Source organism: Cebus imitator, unplaced genomic scaffold (assembly GCF_001604975.1).
Source record: "Cebus imitator isolate Cc_AM_T3 unplaced genomic scaffold, Cebus_imitator-1.0 Scaffold24, whole genome shotgun sequence".
Lineage (NCBI taxonomy): Eukaryota > Metazoa > Chordata > Mammalia > Primates > Cebidae > Cebus > Cebus imitator.
In genome coordinates this window covers 14,203,459-14,219,277 of record NW_016107339.1, presented here as the reverse complement: position 1 = coordinate 14,219,277, position 15,819 = coordinate 14,203,459, and the positions used below count along the sequence as shown (strand labels likewise).

Below are 15,819 nucleotides of genomic sequence, written 5' to 3'. Positions count from 1 at the left end.
CCCAGCACTTTGGGAGGCCAAGGTGGGCAGTTTGCCCGAGGTCAGGAGTTCGAGACCAGCCTGGCCAACATGGCGAAACCCTGTCTCTACTGAAAATACAAAAATTAGCCAGGCATGGTTACAGGCATAGAGGTGTATGCCTGTAATCCCAGCTACTTGGGAGGCTGAGACATGAGAATCTCTTGAACCGTGAGGCAGGGGTTGCAATGAGCCAAGATTGTGCCACTGCACTCCAGCCAGTGGGACAGAGCGACTGACTCTGTCTCCAAAAAAGAAAAAATATCACATGTACCCCATAGATATGTATGATTACTATGTGTCAATAACAAAAGAAAATAAAATGGCAACCATACACACCAAAAAGTTGTGGTTCTGAGCATACGAATCAGGCTGCTTAGACTTGAATGCCAGCTTTGCCTCTCCTGGCTTAGTGACCTGCACCACGAAGAAGAGGCCCTCACCCAGCCTGGGGAGAAGTTAGGGACATCTTCTTGAGGAAGGTGCCTCCTGAGCACCAGCCCATGGAAGAGGGGCTGGGAAGGCTGTTCCAGGTAGTGTCAATAGCAGGAATAAAGGCTGAGAGGCAAGAATCAGTATGGGGTATGTGGGAAAGTCAGCGATTCCCCTGCCTCAGTTTTGTGTTGCTGGAGCAGAGAGTAGGTTGGTGGGACGGGGAGAGCTGAGGCCTGAGAGGCAGGCAGGGCTGAGTCATGCAGGCTGTGGACTTCGTTCTGAAAGAGTTGGGCAGCTGCTGAAGGTTCAGCAGGGGAGTGACAGGTCAGTTGGACATTTTCAGTAGAGTACCCTGGCCGCAGGGTAAAGGCTGAACCTATGGAAGGACCAGTGTGGTGGCAGGGACCGTAGTCAGGAGGCAAATACAAGTCTCTGCCTGGAATGCAACAGAGGTCAGGACGCAGGCAGTGGGACAAAGGGCGGAGGTGAAAGCACAGACTTGAGAAAACTTCAGGAGATAAGGTGGTGTGACTCTGTGGTTAGTTGGGTATGTGGGGTAAAGGGAAAGGGAGGAGAAATGGATACACTGGGTCTTCCCCCATCACTACTGTCTCTCCCATCCAGCCCACCGTTGTCTTTCCTCCCCTTCTCCTCCAGACCCTCTCACCTGACAGAGATACCCATTGGGCTGCGCCATGCAGGTGGCCCCATGCTGGCAAGGCCTGGACTCACATGGGTTCACATGATCCTGGCACAGGCTGCCTTGGAATCCAGGGGGGCAGTGGCAGAAATAAGAGGGGCCACTGTCGACACAGAGGCCTCCATTCTGGCAAAGGGAAGAGACGTCTATGCCTGGGGAGAGAGAAAAACAGGGATATATAAAGATAAGTAGGGATGTGGCTGGGCGCAGTGGCTCACGCCTGTAATCCTAGCACTCTGGGAGGCCGAGATGGGTGGATCACTGAGGTCAGGAGTTCAAGACCAGTCTGGCCAAAAAAAAAAAGAAAATAAAATTTAGCTGGGCGTGGTGGCACACGAATCTCAGCTGCTCAGGACGCTGAGGCAGGAGAACTGCTTGAACCTAGGAGGTGCAGGTTGCAGTGGCCAGGATCGTGCCACTGCACTCCAGCCTGAGTGACAGAGTGGAACTCCATCTCAAAAAAAAAAAAAAAAAAAAAAAAAAAAAAAAAAAAAAAAAAAAAAAAAAAAAAAAGATAATTGGAGAGGAAGGATGTATTCAGAAGGGTGTATTCAGGGCCCAGATTCTGGGTGTAGAGGCTTTAACTTGGGGCCCACTAACATTCCTGGGTGGAGGCCGCTCTGAGCCCAAGGAGTTAACAACTCCTGGCACTGAAGAAATTAGAACACCAAGTTTTACTTCTCACTTCATGCTTTCTGCCAGAATATGGGAGACATATCTCTAAAGCTTATCAGAGTGTTAAAGCAACTGCTTTCTTGGCTTAAAACAAGGCTTGAGCAAGATAGAATGTTTTTTTTTTTTTGAGATGGAATCTTTCTCTTTCACCAGGCTGGAGTGCAGCGGCATGATCTCAGCTCACTGCAACCTCTGTCTCCCGGATTCAAGTGATTTCCCCTGCCTCAGCCTCCTGAGTAGCTGGGACTACAGGTGTGCGCCACTATGCCGGGCTAATTTTTTGTATTTTAGTAGAGACAGGGTTTCACCATGGCAAGGATGGTCTTGATATCCTGACCTCATGGCCTCCCAAAGTACTGGGATTACAGGCGTGAGCCACCGTGCCCAGCCGAGCAAGAAAGAATTTAAGGGATGCCTCAGGTGAGGACATGTGACTTAAGTCTGTACCCTGAGTTTTGCATTCCTCTGATGTTCTTTCCCTGTGATTCCCATCAGCTATCCCCTAACTCCATCACAGTCTCTTTCCCAAGCTCTTCTCATATCGAAGCTTAGTGTTCTTTTACAAAGAGTCTGGTGTAACATGGAAGTGAGTGGGCTGGTGAAACGTGTTGAGTGTAGCTGGATTAAGCATGGCCCGCTCTGCTTGGGTTACAATGATCAGGACAGAGTTGAGTTGCTCCATGCTGAGTCACGTCCCTCAAGGTCGAGTTAAACTGGAATCCTGTGGACTGGGCTGGCTGGTGTTGCTAGAATTGTGTTAAACGTGGTAACAGGAATGTGTTAACCTTGTCTGGATGTTGAACTGTGCAATCAAGAACTGATTTGTCTGTGTGGTTTTGATTCTCCAGGTGGTTGTTTTGACCAAAGGCTGTGTGGATGCCCTCAGGAACGGGACAGGGGAGAGCACCCGTTTTTTCTTCATCTGGTCTCCTGTCAGTGCTGGGGTTGGTACCTTGGCTCAGTGCAGCCTTCTGGCAGGAGGACAGTGGAAGGTTGCAGAGAGGCCCAGTCCATCCCTGGAGGCACAGGCAGTAGAAGGAAGGCCCAGTCTGGAGGCAGTGGGAATTTCGTGGGCAGGGCTTTTGGGCACATAAGTCCATCAGAGTCTGAAGGGTGGGAGGGAGCATGAGGCAGGACATAGCACCAGATTCCCAGCCCAGAGATGGTCCTCTGCCCACTCCAGCCCCTCAAAATCCCTTACTTCCAAAATTCTCTCCTGCATGGCCTGGGAGCAGGTGACTCTCCCTGGTTTCCCTCCTCAGCACACCTGGCTTCAATGGTCCTCACCTGGCAGCTGCCTCCGGTGTAGCCAGTGGGGCAGAGGCAGCGGGGTCCCTGAGGGCTGTCCTGGCAGGTCGCCCTATTCCTACAGGGGCTGAACAAGACAGAGACAGGGCAAGATAGGGAGAACTTCTGGGAAACAAGGGGAAGGTATGTGATGTGGTCGGGAGGCAACCACTAGGAGATGGTGAGCCAGGAGGGAAGGCAGATCGAAGGGTGTGGGGTGGGAGGCAGCTGGAGCCCAAGGGGAGACGAGAGGAGGGGTGGGAAGGCCGAGGGGACTTCTCCCTTCTAGGGGTCTTCGTGCCCTGCTCACCTGTCTGCGCAGCTGGGGCGGATCCTTCCCTCACAGCGTGGGCCCTGGAAGCCCACGGCACAGACACAGGAGAAGGTGCCAGGCCTGTTCACACAGGTACCCCCATTGAAGCACGGGGCTGGAGAGAGGAGGCTGTGAGGGTTTGGGTTCCTTGCCTGTAACCTGGCCTGTGACTTCAGTCACACTGCACACAGGACATACACCACCGCCCCATCAAAATGCCAGCTCATTGCCATCCAATTAATTTTTGTTTATTTATATGATATATACACATAATACGATCGGGTCTTGCTCTGTCACCCAGGCAGTAGTGCCATCACAGCTCACTGCAGCCTCAACCTTCTGGGCTCAAGTCATCCTCCCCCCTCAGCCTCCCGAGTACCTGGGACTACGGCCTCAGCCGCTGTGCCCAGCTAATTAAAAAACATTAAAAACAAATTTTTTTCTTTAGAGATGGAGTTTCGTTATGTTGCCCAGGCTGGTCTGTCCAATTAAATGAAAAGATATGGTACAAGAATCCCCTCCCCCGTTCCTCCATCCTCTGTGGCCCCCAGCTTCGCGGCACTGTGAGCACTCACCGGACAGGCAGTAGTCGGTGCTGCTTTGGCACTGGGGCCCTGTGTGGCTTGGAGGGCAGGTGCAGTAGTAGCCTCCTGGGCTGGGGTTGCAGGAGCCACCATTGAGACATGGCCCTGAGTGGCAAGCTGTTATCTCCTCACTACAGGTGGGCCCTGAAGGAAACAGGCGAGGGCTGAGAAAGGGTGTCCTCCTTCCCTCCCTCCACTCTCCTCCTCTTTCCTTTTCCTTCCCTTCCTCATCCCCAACCCTATTATTCTCTCCCATCAACCTCCTTTCTCACCACCTCCCGCACATCACCTGTGTCCCCTGCAGCCCAGTTCTCCTTGGTGGTGACTGAGACACAGGGCCCATGGTCACCTGCCTTGCCCTTGACTAAGGGGGTGACTAGCACAGAGTGTATATGGTTTAGGGAGGGTCTCACCTGTGTAGTCTGCAGGGCACGTACAGTTGTAGCCAGAGAGCTGGGGGTAGCAGGTCCCCCCATGGGCACAGGGTGCGGAAACACAGCCCCCTAGCTCTGTCTCACATCCTGGCCCCGTCCAACCCACGTCACACACACATGAGGATCTGGTTGTAAAGAGAAAGGGGAGGGTTTTTCTCTTCTACTGCATCTGCTCCCCTCCGCACTGCCTGGACCCCTATGACTTCCTCTTCTTTTGGCCCTAAGATTCTGGCCTCTTTCTTCAGTGACTTTGCTCTCAGCACCACCCTCTTCCTCCCCCACACCTGCTCATTTTCTCCAACTAGATATGTGCATATATATATATATATATACACATTATTTCTGTCACTTGCTTATTTTCTTTCTTCACTAGAATGAAAGCTCCATGAGAGCAGTTGCTTTGTCTCTTTTGCTTTGTGCTGTTCCCCCAGGGCCTGGAACAGTAGCCACACAAAGTAGGTGCTCAGCAGATGTTTTTTTTTCCAAGACAGAGTCTTGCTTTGCCGTCCAGGCTGGAGTGCAGTGGCACGATCTTGGCTCACGGCAACATCAGCCTCTTGGGTTCAAGCGATCCTTCCACTTCAGCCTCCCAAGTAGCTGGGGTTACAGGGTGCACCATCATGCCCAGCTAATTTTGGATTTTTAGTAGCTATGCAGTTTCACCATGTTTGCCAGGCTGGTCTTGAACTGTTGATCTCAGGTGATTCACCCGCCTCGGCCTCCCAAATTATGGGGTTACAGGAGTGACCCCATAATCAGCACTGTGCTTGGCCTCAGCAGATATAATGAATGATGAATTGGACCTGGGATTTAATGCTCTTCTTTCTGCTCTGACCCCTGGTCCCCTGTTTCTCCCATTTCGTGTGGACTCTCTTCTCCTCAGATAACACTTACTCCCCCTGTCTCGCCCTAAGAACTTTGCCATCTCCTTCCTTTTTCCCATGGGTCATTTCTCACAGACCTACACCTCACTGGCTGTCTTCTCCTGTCCTAGAGAGGGGAGCCCAGAGGAGGGGGCAGATGGAGAGGGCCTGGAAGATGTTACCTCTGGCAGTGCCCATGGTGGCAGGTGCAGTTGTCCTCAGGTGGGGCACAGCCAGGGCTTCCGTCAGGACAGAGGCAGTTGGCCTTGTCTTTCTGTTCCTTACATATCTGCTTGGGCTGGCACAGGTTGGGAGCACACAGGAGAACCTCGCAGAGCTGGCCTAGGGTGGGAGATGGGTCAAAAAGAAAACAGCTCCTCCACGTTCTTGATGCGTCAAAGGCCACTTCTCTTTTTTAAAATTTATTTTTATTATTATTATTTTTAATAAAGACGGGGTTTCACCATGTTGGTCAGGCTGGTCTTGAACTCCCGACCTCAGGTGATCCGCCCACCTTGGCCTCCAAAGTGCTTGGATTACAGGCGTGAGCCACTGCGCCTGGCCCAAAGGCCACTTCTTATGCACGCCTTGCTCAATCCCCATGAGCCTGTCCTTCAAGGGCTCCCTATTGCCTTTAAGACACTGTTTAACTTCCCAGAATGATGTGCAGAGTCCTGTAGGACAGGACTTTGTACAGCTGCTGCGTTTCTCAGCTTTGCCTTGCTGCACCCTTCACTCTGGCTCTCTTACAGTTCCTTAAATGGGATGTGCTTTTCTTGAGCTATCTGGCACCATATTTAGACAAACTTGCTCATCTTTTTTTTTTTTTTTTTTTTTTTGAGACGGAGTCTTGCTCTGTTATCCAGGCTGGAGTGCTGTGTGGTGCGACCTCTGCTCACTGCAACTTCCACCTCCCGGGTTCAAGTGATTCTCTTGTCTCAACCTCCCAAGTAGCTGGGATTACAGGCTTGTGCCACCACACACGGCTAACTTTTGTATTTTTAGTAGAGACAGGGTTTCACCATTTTGGCCAGGCTGGTCTTGAACTCCTGATCTCAGGTGATCCACCTGCCTCGGCCTCCCAAAATGCTGGGATGACAGGCATGAGCCACCACGCCTGGCCCCTGCTCATCTTTCAAGACTTATCTCAGCCATCACCTCCCCCATCTTTAGTCTGGGTTGGCTGGTCCTTTGTGCCCCTGTAACGTCCTGCACATTATTCTCTGAGCACCTCCATGGGCTATAATCAACAGGAGACTTGTTGGTCTCTCTGTATTAGACTTAAAATCACATGAGATGGCAACTCTTTTCCTCAAATTTGCCTCTGTATCTGGCGCAGTAGGCACTTAGTAAGTGCTTGCTAAATAAGCAAGTGAATGCCTTTGCTTTGAGTCTTGTCCTCTGCTCCCAAGCCTCAATCACATCATTTACATTGGGCCCATGTGGGCCCTATGGTAACCCCTGCCCTTGTCCCCATGATTGTACAATTGTGCAGGTTTTACACTAAATCACTTTAAAGGTTACCATTCTCCATTGCACCACCAACCCTTCGACAAAGGTTACCATTCTCATTCTATTCTCACATCTCAGCCATCGAACGCCCACCAATGAACTCTGCCCCAACCCAAGTGGAATAAAATACTGTGCCAGTTCTTTCCAATGCCTTCCCTGCTAACCTGTGAAACCAGAGGGGCAGAGGCAAAAGAAGGCTCCGGGGAGGTCAAGGCAGCTGGCTCCAATGGGGCATGGGTCACTCAGACACTCATTCACCTCTGTCTGACAGCGCGGCCCTTCAAAGCCTGTGACACAGCAGCAAGGTCAGGGACCTGCATGGACATCTGCCTCCTATCCCCATCATCCCCCACAGTGTGCGCCCCAGTTTACCTGGGAGACACTTGCAGTGGAAGGCTCCAGGGTGGTCCTGGCACTGCCCACCATTAGCACAAGGAGAGCTTCTGCACTCATCGATATCCTCCTCGCACCGGGTGCCAGTGAATCCTGGTGGGGCGGAAGTGGGTGGGGAGGGGAGGCCAAGGTCATCGAGGGAGGCACAGCATGGCCCTTTCCCTCGCCAGGAAAGGTGAACTTGCAGAGCTTCCCAGACACCTGGGGCAGGTGGGCGTGGGGCGACAGAGAGTGATGCAGAAAAGGCGAAGCTCAGCCACCTGCCAGCTGTGTGACTTAGGGCAAGCTGGTCAGCCCCCTAGGCCTCAGTTTCCTGTTCTGTGTAAAAGAGGAATAATAATGGAACCTACCTCATGGTTCTGTTAAAAAGACTGAATGACATAACGCCTGAAAAGTACACAGCCAAATGGCTAGCCTGGAGTAAGTGGTGAATAAATGTAGTTATTATCACAGCAGGGGAAGGAGTGGTGTCCGGTGAGGCTGGAGAAGAAAGGCTTGGGGCAGCTGTCCCTGGGTTTGTGATGAGAGTGCCAAGACCAGCCTGGGACCTCAGCATGTGGGGAGTGTACACAGAGCTGTGCAGGGGGGCAGGAAGGAGGGACCTTTGGGTGATTTGGCAGGACAGAGATGAGAACGGGCGAGTCAGCAAGGGAAGATTTGAGGATGTAACAGAAGAGATTTTGGGGAGCAAAGATGGATTTGGAGGACTACTCGGCTAGGGTAGAGAGGGCTTCAAGAGGCCGTGGGTGACTGCTGGGCCTGAGCTCTGCAGGTTCAGAGGACGGGGGTCTGAGGGTGGCCGGAGCAGAATCTGTACTCACCAGGTGGGCAGATACACTGGAAGCCGTTGAGTAGGTCCTGGCAGTCCGCGTTGTTCAGGCAGGGAGCTGAGGCACACTCGTTGGTCTCCACCTCGCAGAGCTGCCCTTCTAAGCCTGGGGACATGGGTATCATGAGGGATGTGGCTCAGAACAGGTCCGCCTGGGAGACCTGTGTTCTAGAATCAGCCCTGCTCCCAACTTGCCCGGCTCAGGCGGTCCTCCGCTGAGGTGCTGTCTGCATGGGGTTGAACAAGGTGAACCCTGAGGCCCTGCAGCTTCGCAGTGTGTGGCCCTGCTCTTTCCCAGGTGTGAAAGGCCAGGGAACAGGGCACCTGCTGAGGACCTGCAGGAGGACTGCAAGGCTTTTTGGGGGTCATTCCTGTGTATGCAGGAGGCAGGACTCACCGGGACGGGCTGATCAGCCTGGAGGACTTCAAGGTACAAATAGGACAAGTGAGCATCAGCTTGGAGGATGATTCCTGCCTCTTTTCCTGCCTGGGCAGGCCTCCATGCCAGGGAGAATGGAGATCCCAAAGTGCTTAAATTTGAAGGGCATCTGGGAAGCTGTGTTGCTCCCATATTTAGCCGGTTGCTTTGGGTTCATCCTAGTCTCCACTGTCACTGAACTGAACTGTCACTGAACTGAGGTGGGATCAACCTCTGGACCCTGGATTCCTCTCTTTTCTTGCCTGGGGAGTCTGTTCTGAAGCTCCTTGATATCCACAACTTTGTCCCTTGGATTACTGTTTTCTCTTATTTTTCTATGCTTGTCTGTGGGGTGGCCTGAGCCGGTATCTTTGGGTGCCACTCAGTTTAGAGAGCGATATGGAGTCGTGGTTATAATTATTGAAGCCCTTGGTTTGAATTTCAGCTCTGCCACTTGCTAGCTGGGTGACCTTGGACAAGTCACTTAACCTCTCTGTGCCTCAGTTTCTTCAGTTATAAGATGGGCATTGCAGCAGTGCTGGCCTCATAGGGTTATTGTGATGAGTAGATGAGATAATGCCTGTAAGAAGCTCAGGCAGTACCTGGCATAAAGTCAGCTATTATTTTTCCGATTTCATTCAACTCCTAGATGTTGGCTCTGTCCCTCTCTCCCTGGGATGACTCTTCCCCCTTAAAACTAGCCTGGAAGTGGATGCAGTATTGCAGCAATGTTTTTCTTGTTGTACCAAATTTTTCCTGCTGTATCACAGGACTTTTGGGATTTTAAGGGATTACCTTCAATCTCTACATGGGAGACTTTCTACGATTGGGGGAACATGTGGGTTGACCTGAGCAGGCTGCAGCACGGAGTTTATGAACTGCTCTTCTGCCCTCTCTTGCTGGGCTGTTGTGCACAGTGGACCAGGTTGTGCCGTCTCTATGATGACTATGGAATGAATGGCAGCCCCTTCAGGGTAGAGAAATGCATAACCTCACTACCATCTGTGGCAAGCCCTCTCCGAGGGGTCATGGGTGTCCCTGAATTTTCATCTTGGGGTAGAGACAGAAGCACCTGCGATAACTTACCCCAGCCAGCCTGAGGCTGTCCCTACTTTAGGGGGGATTCCTAGTGAGTTCAGGAATAGTTCCCTGTTTCCCCCACCCAAGGTCCCATCCAGCTGGTACCTGGTGGGCAGAGGCAGTGGAAGGTGGCAAGTAGGTCCAGACAGGTGCTCCCTGGGTGGCAGGGCTGGGAGAGGCACTCATTGTAATCAGTCTCACAACGGGAGCCCGTGTAGCCAGGTGGACAGAGGCAGTTGAAGGAGCCAGGGGTGTTGAGGCAGGAGCCTCCATGTTCGCAGGGACTTGGGCCTTCCTGAGCTGGGAGGAGAGAAGAGGTGAGAGTCCACAGGGGCCAGGGCGGGAAGGGCAAAAAGGTCAGACTGTCAGGGAAGATGTGGGGGCCTGTGTGTGGAAGACGAGACCAAATTGGGGAAGGGGCTTTTGTCTTTACGATGGAGAGGAAATAAGGGTCCAGATTCATGGGGACTGAGGGGCTGAGCATTGGAGAGAGGGTCATGTAGGCAAGAGTTGCCAAATCTGGGCAAATTCAAGGAAAAACATGTTTGCTTTTTTATTTTGAAAGGCAATCTGCCCTTTTCTGTTTCCAGTGCAGAGGTCTGTCTGAGGCTCAGAGAGGCTCTGAAGTGGGAGTGGCCTCACCCATCACACACTCGTCCAGGTCCTGGTGGCAGGTGGGCCCTGAGTACCCGGGCTGACACAGGCAGAGTGTGGAGCCTGTGAGCGGGTTGGTGCTGCACTGGGCTTCTCCATGGCACGGCTGGCTCAGACACATGTCTTCCAAGTGGCACAGCAGTCCTGGAGAGGCAAGAGGGGGTGAGGCTCTCAGAGGCCACTTGAAGCTCCTAGCAGCCCTCCTAGTGTTTCTCTCACCCTCCATCTCTACCTCCCACCTCCTGATACCCTCTGTCCCCATACCTGTGCGTCCAGGTGGGCAGAGGCAGGAGAAGGAGCCCACGCGGTCAATGCAGGTGGATCCTGGGGCACAGGTGGCAGCAATACAGTCATCCAGGTTCTCCTCGCAGCCTGTGCCCCCCCAGCCACTCACACACACGCAGTGAAAGCTGCCAGCAGAGTTCTGGCAGGTGCCCCCGTTTCTGCAGCGAGGGGGACCCTGGGCCTCACACTCATCCACGTCTTCGGAGCAATCCCAGCCTGCAGGGGGTTGGGGAGGGGCCAAGGACTAAAGCTGGGATCCCTGTGAGTAGAGGAGGCCAGGGGCTGACTCACTGGACCACGGGTGCCATGAATGTGGCTTAAACAACTCACCTGTCCAGGTTTCTGGGCAGAGGCAGGTATAGGTGTCTAGCCCATCCTGGCAAGTGCCCCCATTCTGACACTGGTGGCTGACACAGTTGTCTGGATTCACCTCACAGTCCAGGCCTATGAAACCTGACAGGGTCATGGGATCAGTTGGGGGAGGAGGCTCCAAGGGAGACATTGTGCCCTGCCCAGAGAGAGGGGTGGCAGGAGAGCCCCTGTGAGGACACACCTGGGCGGCAGAGGCATAGGTGAAAGACGGAGTCTTTCCCTGGCATCAGCTGGCAAGTGCCTCCGTTCAAACAGCCCCTAGGAGGACAGGGTCCTGCCCGGAGCTCACAGCGTGGACCCTCCCGTCCCACAGGGCAGAGGCACTGGAAGGAGCCCAGTGTGTTATGGCAGGAGGTGCCGTTGGGGCAGGGTCCTGGGTCCTGGAAGCACTCGTTGACATCACGTTCACAGGTGTGGCCCTCGAAGCCAGGTGGGCAGCGGCACTGGATCTGGGGGTACGTGGCCAGACACACCCCTCCATTAACGCATGGGTTGGCTGAGCAGAAGTCCCGAAGCTGGCACTGTTCACCTGAGGCAGAGGACAGAGGGAGCTGTTTCTAGCACTGTACAAATTCTAGCCCATCTGAGATGACCCAGTGCTCACTCTGGATTCTCTCTGGGTCTAGTTTTCATATTTCCTTCCCTTTATTACCAGACTCTCTTTGCCCTGTTTCTTCACCCCTGATTTCCGTGTTGCCCTGCCTTAGGAGGGTTTATCTGGAGTGACCACATCTTCTAAAGTGATGATGGGAGTATTGCAAATTGGCCTTGCCTGAGAAAATCTGGGACGTCGGTGATCTTGGGGAAAGTGAAAAGCACCCCATGTCTGCAGGCAGGAGACTCAGGTGGCACCTTGCTGTGCCATAACTGGTTGTATACCCTTGGGTGAGTCACTTTGCCTTTCTGATCTGGATTTCCTAATCTTTAAGTGCGTTGAGGCACCTGGAGACTCACTTCACAGCCCATGTGCACCAGTGGTAATGGAGGGCAGTGGAGGTGCTGGGTGCTGAGCTGAGCAAGCACTTCCTGAGCATTGGCCCCTGGTGTCCTCTCAGCAGCCGTATGAAGTGTGAACATTACTCTCCCTGTTTGTCAGCTGACAGCTGAGCACCAGACAGCTAAAATGTCTTATCCCAGGTCACATAGCTGGTCAGTGGCAGGGCTGGCATTTGGATCCAGATCACGTAGCTGGTCAGTGGCAGGGCTGGCATTTGGATCAAGGTCACGTAGCTGATCAGTGGCAGGGCTGGCATTTGGACCCAGGTCAAGTAGCTGGTCAGTGGCAGGGCTGGCATTTGGATCCAGGTCACGTAGCTGGTCAGTGGCAGGGCTGGCATTTGGACCCAGGGGCTGCTGCAGAGCCCCTAGTCTGAAGCACGAAGCTTGCATCCCTCCTCCTGGGGTGGCCCCCACTCCACTCTCTGGGTCACATCCCTCCCTTCCCTGTGCCCCTCCCACCACTGCAGTCTTTCTTGGTGATGTTATGGGCTCCCTCCACTTGGAATGGGAGCCATTCAGCTGCTCCGAATACAAAAGCCTGGAGGCCCCTGGTACACCAGGCAATGACTGTCTAGCTGCCAGGCAGTGGGGAGACTAAGGGGGCTAGGATGGGAATCAGGATGGTGCACAAAGGGGGGCTCATGGCATCCTTAATCTGGAAATATTTTAGCATCTTAGCAGTCAGTACAATCATGCTGGCGAATGTCGGTCATGGCTAAGTGGATTGCCAAGAATTGGCATGTTGATTCTCATGGCTTCTGTCTTCAAAGGGCTTGCAGTTTCTCAGTCTGCAGTTCCATCTTTCCCACCCACAGCCTAGCCTATTGCTCCTGCCTGTCCCCTCCTGGCCTCCCCAGCGGCGCTTACCTGTCCATCCAGGCATGCAGGAGCACTGTGGGCGGCCTGAGGCCTGGATGTGGCAACGGCCCCTTTTGGAACAGAAGGAGGGAGGACAAGAGTCTTCAAGCCGGGCCTGGCATCTCTCACCAGTGAAGCCAGGGAGGCAAGTGCATGAGAAGCTGGGTGCCAATGGAATGGGGGAGCTGGAAGGCCCTAGGGGAGCGGGAAGCAGGGCTTGGCAGCTGCCTCCATTCTGGCAGGGCTGGGTGTTCTGGCAGGGGTCAGGAAACTGGCACGTCTCACCCAGGAAGCCAGGGGCACACCTGGGCAGGGGAGGAGAAGGAAACTCACATCACTAGATCTTCTCCCCATTCTCGCCCACCTCCCTTCTCTGCCTTCATTTGTTTCCCTTCATCTCCTTCACTTCCTCCCTTTCTTCTTGGTCTCACTTCCTCACCTCTCCGTTTTTGCTCTCCCTCCCCCTTTCTCTCCAGTCTCCCACTTTTGCAAGGCACACTCACTGGCAGTTCCCTTGTCGCTCAGACAGGCTCAGGCAGGTGCCTCCATTGGCACAGGGTTCCGGGAAACTCCCACACTGCAGCCCTGGGGATGGAGAGGGAGGTGCGTTGGAAGCACTGGGTGCTCTGCCTCCACCCTTCCTTCTCTCTCTCTCTCTTTTTTTTCATCCCAGAGAACATCATAGTTATCCAATCCACCCTTCCTTCTCTAGGTGCTCCTGAGAGACCTGCCCACAGCAGCTCCCACAGGTGCTCTAAACCACCTCTTCATATCTGTCCCTACTCTCCACATGGTACCCAGTCCCAGCCCCAACGCCCTTCATCCCAATTACTAATCCCCACCTCCCTTTCCTGTTTATTCTCTGGCCTCCCAAGTGCAGCCTCAGACTCCATCCCTCGGAAGCAAGACAACAGGGGTCAGAAGGGGGGTGGAGGGGGCTCCTGGGAGGTGAATGGCTGAGACTTCGAAGAGATTTCCTCCCGGAAAGGCCCAGCATTGAGCCATCCGGGGGGTGGGGACAGCTGGACTAAGAAAGGGACTCAGTGGGCCTGACTGTTCATGTCCCTATCTCCTGCCTCCCTCTCATCTCTTCCCCAAGCAGGTGGTCAGTGTGGTCCCTCTTCCCCTCTTCCATATGGCTGCAAGAGTCCTCTCAGTGCCAGTGCTGATGAGGCTCTTCCTGGGATTGGGCACCCTCTCACCCATCCCCCAGCAGTCACCACCCCTGGCACCAGGCCCAGAGCAGCTCCAGGGGCAGAGTCGTCTCTCCCTGCAGGCCCTCACTATTTGGGCAGTGAGAATCTCCTCCATCCAGCATCCCTCACACAGCCTGGAGCTTGGCCCTCTTCCCCCAGCCCACTGGACATCCTCCTAAAGGAGGTGGGTCCCCCACCTCTCCCATACCATGCCTCACCTCTGGTTATGACCACTGAGAAACGCAGAAGCAGCAGCAGCAGCAGTGAAGGGGACTGCATTCCAGAGCCCCTTCCCCAAGTCCCGGTCCCTGTCCCTCTTCAGGCAGGGACCCTCAGAGCCCTCACTGAGGCAGGAGCCACCTCCTCTGCTCCCACTGCCCCTTCTTCCTCCTCCTTGGCCTGCTGCAAGCCTCACGTCTGAGCTGCTTCCTGAGTCACACAATGTCCTGGACACCCTAGTAATGGGGGGGCGGAGGAAGAGTGGAGGAACACTAGCGGGGATGAAGGAGGGGCCTTCTGTCCTGACAACCCCTGGGGAAGTGGGGGGAAGTAGGACAGTGCGCCTGGAGGGCAGGTGATAGGAGGGGAGAAGGACTCCTGGAACCCCCGGGGCAGGCCTAGCCCTGCTGTTTGTTGATCCGGTCTCTCCTTTCTAGGGATGGGAATTACAAGGTGGCTGCCCCTGTGCCCCAGGAGGGGCAGGACCTGGAAACAGATGTGGGGTGGTTAGAGAGTTCCGTATTCCTCCTCCCAGGAGAGGATGCATAAACCACCAGGTTAAGCAGGTTTTTTTCCCCCAGGTTATTACAGATGCTTCTCAGAGAACCTGCAACTTGTCATAATTTGAAACCACTCACCTTGGGAAAAGGAACTCAGGGGGCTTCTGGGTCCTATCTTTGCTCTTGCCAGGACATATTTTTCTCCTTCTGGGGAATGGGCAAGATGCTGGCTGGTTTTGGGGAAACCTTGATCTTCCTGTTGTAAGGGAATGTTAAGAGTGTCATTATCAGTAATAAGTGAACATGGTCTACCCTAAATTTTGCAGTCTAGATTATCTGTAACAAACACTGAATTTGGGTAGTTTTCACTTCCTCCATCTCTGCCTCCCTCCACTGCAGAGGCCCTTGGGATGCAGGGAACGCCCGTCAGAATGCAAAATTGGAGTAAATAAAATAACAAAAGAGAATTCATTGCCTCAGAATATTCATCCTACATTTTTGAGTCAACCCAGGGCAACTTTGGGGTCAACCACACAGCGAGTTCCTGTAATAGCACAGGGAACTGAGAGCCCGGGGTGGCAGAAGGTGTGACCGGCGGCTGTGCTCTCCCTGGTGCTGAGGCACTCATGGCTGCCGCCGGTGCACCTGAACACCTTACGCTACTGGGGAAGACACTTCACCAGCACCACTTTCTTTCCTTTTTTAGCTTTTTATTTTGAAATACGTTTAAACTCATAGAAAAGGGGCAAGAATACTAAAAAGAATTCCAGGATACCCTTCACTCAGCTTCATCCACTAATATCATTTGACATTTACTTCATCGTTATTTCTCTATAAATACACGTTTGTATTTTTTTCTGAACCATTTGAGAGTAAGTTGCATACAAAATACCCCTTTACCCTTACACCCATCAGTGCAAGTGTTCTAAGACAAAAACATTCTTTTACATAACATGGTACAATTATCCAAATCAGGAAACTTAGACTGATGTAATACCATGATCTAATCGACAGTCCAAATTCAGGTTCTGCCAATTGCCCCACAATGTCCTTCATGACAAATTTTTCCCTTGGTCCAGGATATCATCTGGCATTCTGCATTGCATTTAGTTGTCAATTCTTTTTAGTTTCCTTTAATATGAGTACAGTTCCTCCAACGTACTTTGCTTTTCATTATATTGACTTTTTTTTTTTT

At 53.1% G+C, this 15,819-nt stretch overlaps 1 protein-coding gene and 1 long non-coding RNA gene across 7 annotated transcripts in view; one reads left to right on the top strand and one right to left on the bottom strand.

Annotated features, from left to right (window-relative positions):
- NOTCH4 (notch receptor 4) overlaps positions 1 to 14,401 on the bottom strand; it is a 32,295-nt gene extending 17,894 nt beyond the window's left edge. Inside the window, exons 1-18 of one of the 6 annotated variants that reach the window (XM_017522754.2) lie at positions 14,124 to 14,401; positions 13,213 to 13,294; positions 12,719 to 13,014; positions 11,034 to 11,381; positions 10,811 to 10,933; positions 10,460 to 10,696; positions 10,184 to 10,339; positions 9,647 to 9,841; positions 8,036 to 8,149; positions 7,194 to 7,307; positions 6,986 to 7,108; positions 5,492 to 5,651; positions 4,426 to 4,571; positions 4,004 to 4,156; positions 3,426 to 3,543; positions 3,116 to 3,203; positions 2,781 to 2,934; positions 1,121 to 1,305 (exon numbers count right to left, since the gene is read on the bottom strand). In XM_017522754.2, coding sequence (XP_017378243.1) covers positions 1,121 to 1,305; positions 2,781 to 2,934; positions 3,116 to 3,203; positions 3,426 to 3,543; positions 4,004 to 4,156; positions 4,426 to 4,571; positions 5,492 to 5,651; positions 6,986 to 7,108; positions 7,194 to 7,307; positions 8,036 to 8,149; positions 9,647 to 9,841; positions 10,184 to 10,339; positions 10,460 to 10,696; positions 10,811 to 10,933; positions 11,034 to 11,381; positions 12,719 to 13,014; positions 13,213 to 13,294; positions 14,124 to 14,184 — 2,853 coding nt within the window. In that variant the 5' untranslated portion in view covers positions 14,185 to 14,401. Of the gene's footprint in view, positions 1 to 1,120; positions 1,306 to 2,780; positions 2,935 to 3,115; positions 3,204 to 3,425; positions 3,558 to 4,003; positions 4,157 to 4,425; positions 4,572 to 5,491; positions 5,652 to 6,985; positions 7,109 to 7,193; positions 7,308 to 8,035; positions 8,150 to 9,646; positions 9,842 to 10,183; positions 10,340 to 10,459; positions 10,697 to 10,810; positions 10,934 to 11,033; positions 11,382 to 12,718; positions 13,015 to 13,212; positions 13,295 to 14,123 lie in introns of those variants that run through there. The other 5 variants (XM_017522753.2, XM_037736296.1, XM_017522750.2 and 2 more) reach the window with 5 other exon arrangements.
- LOC108300099 overlaps positions 1 to 15,819 on the top strand; it is a 119,793-nt gene that overhangs the window by 19,767 nt on the left and 84,207 nt on the right. The gene's annotated exons all lie outside the window — the stretch shown is intronic.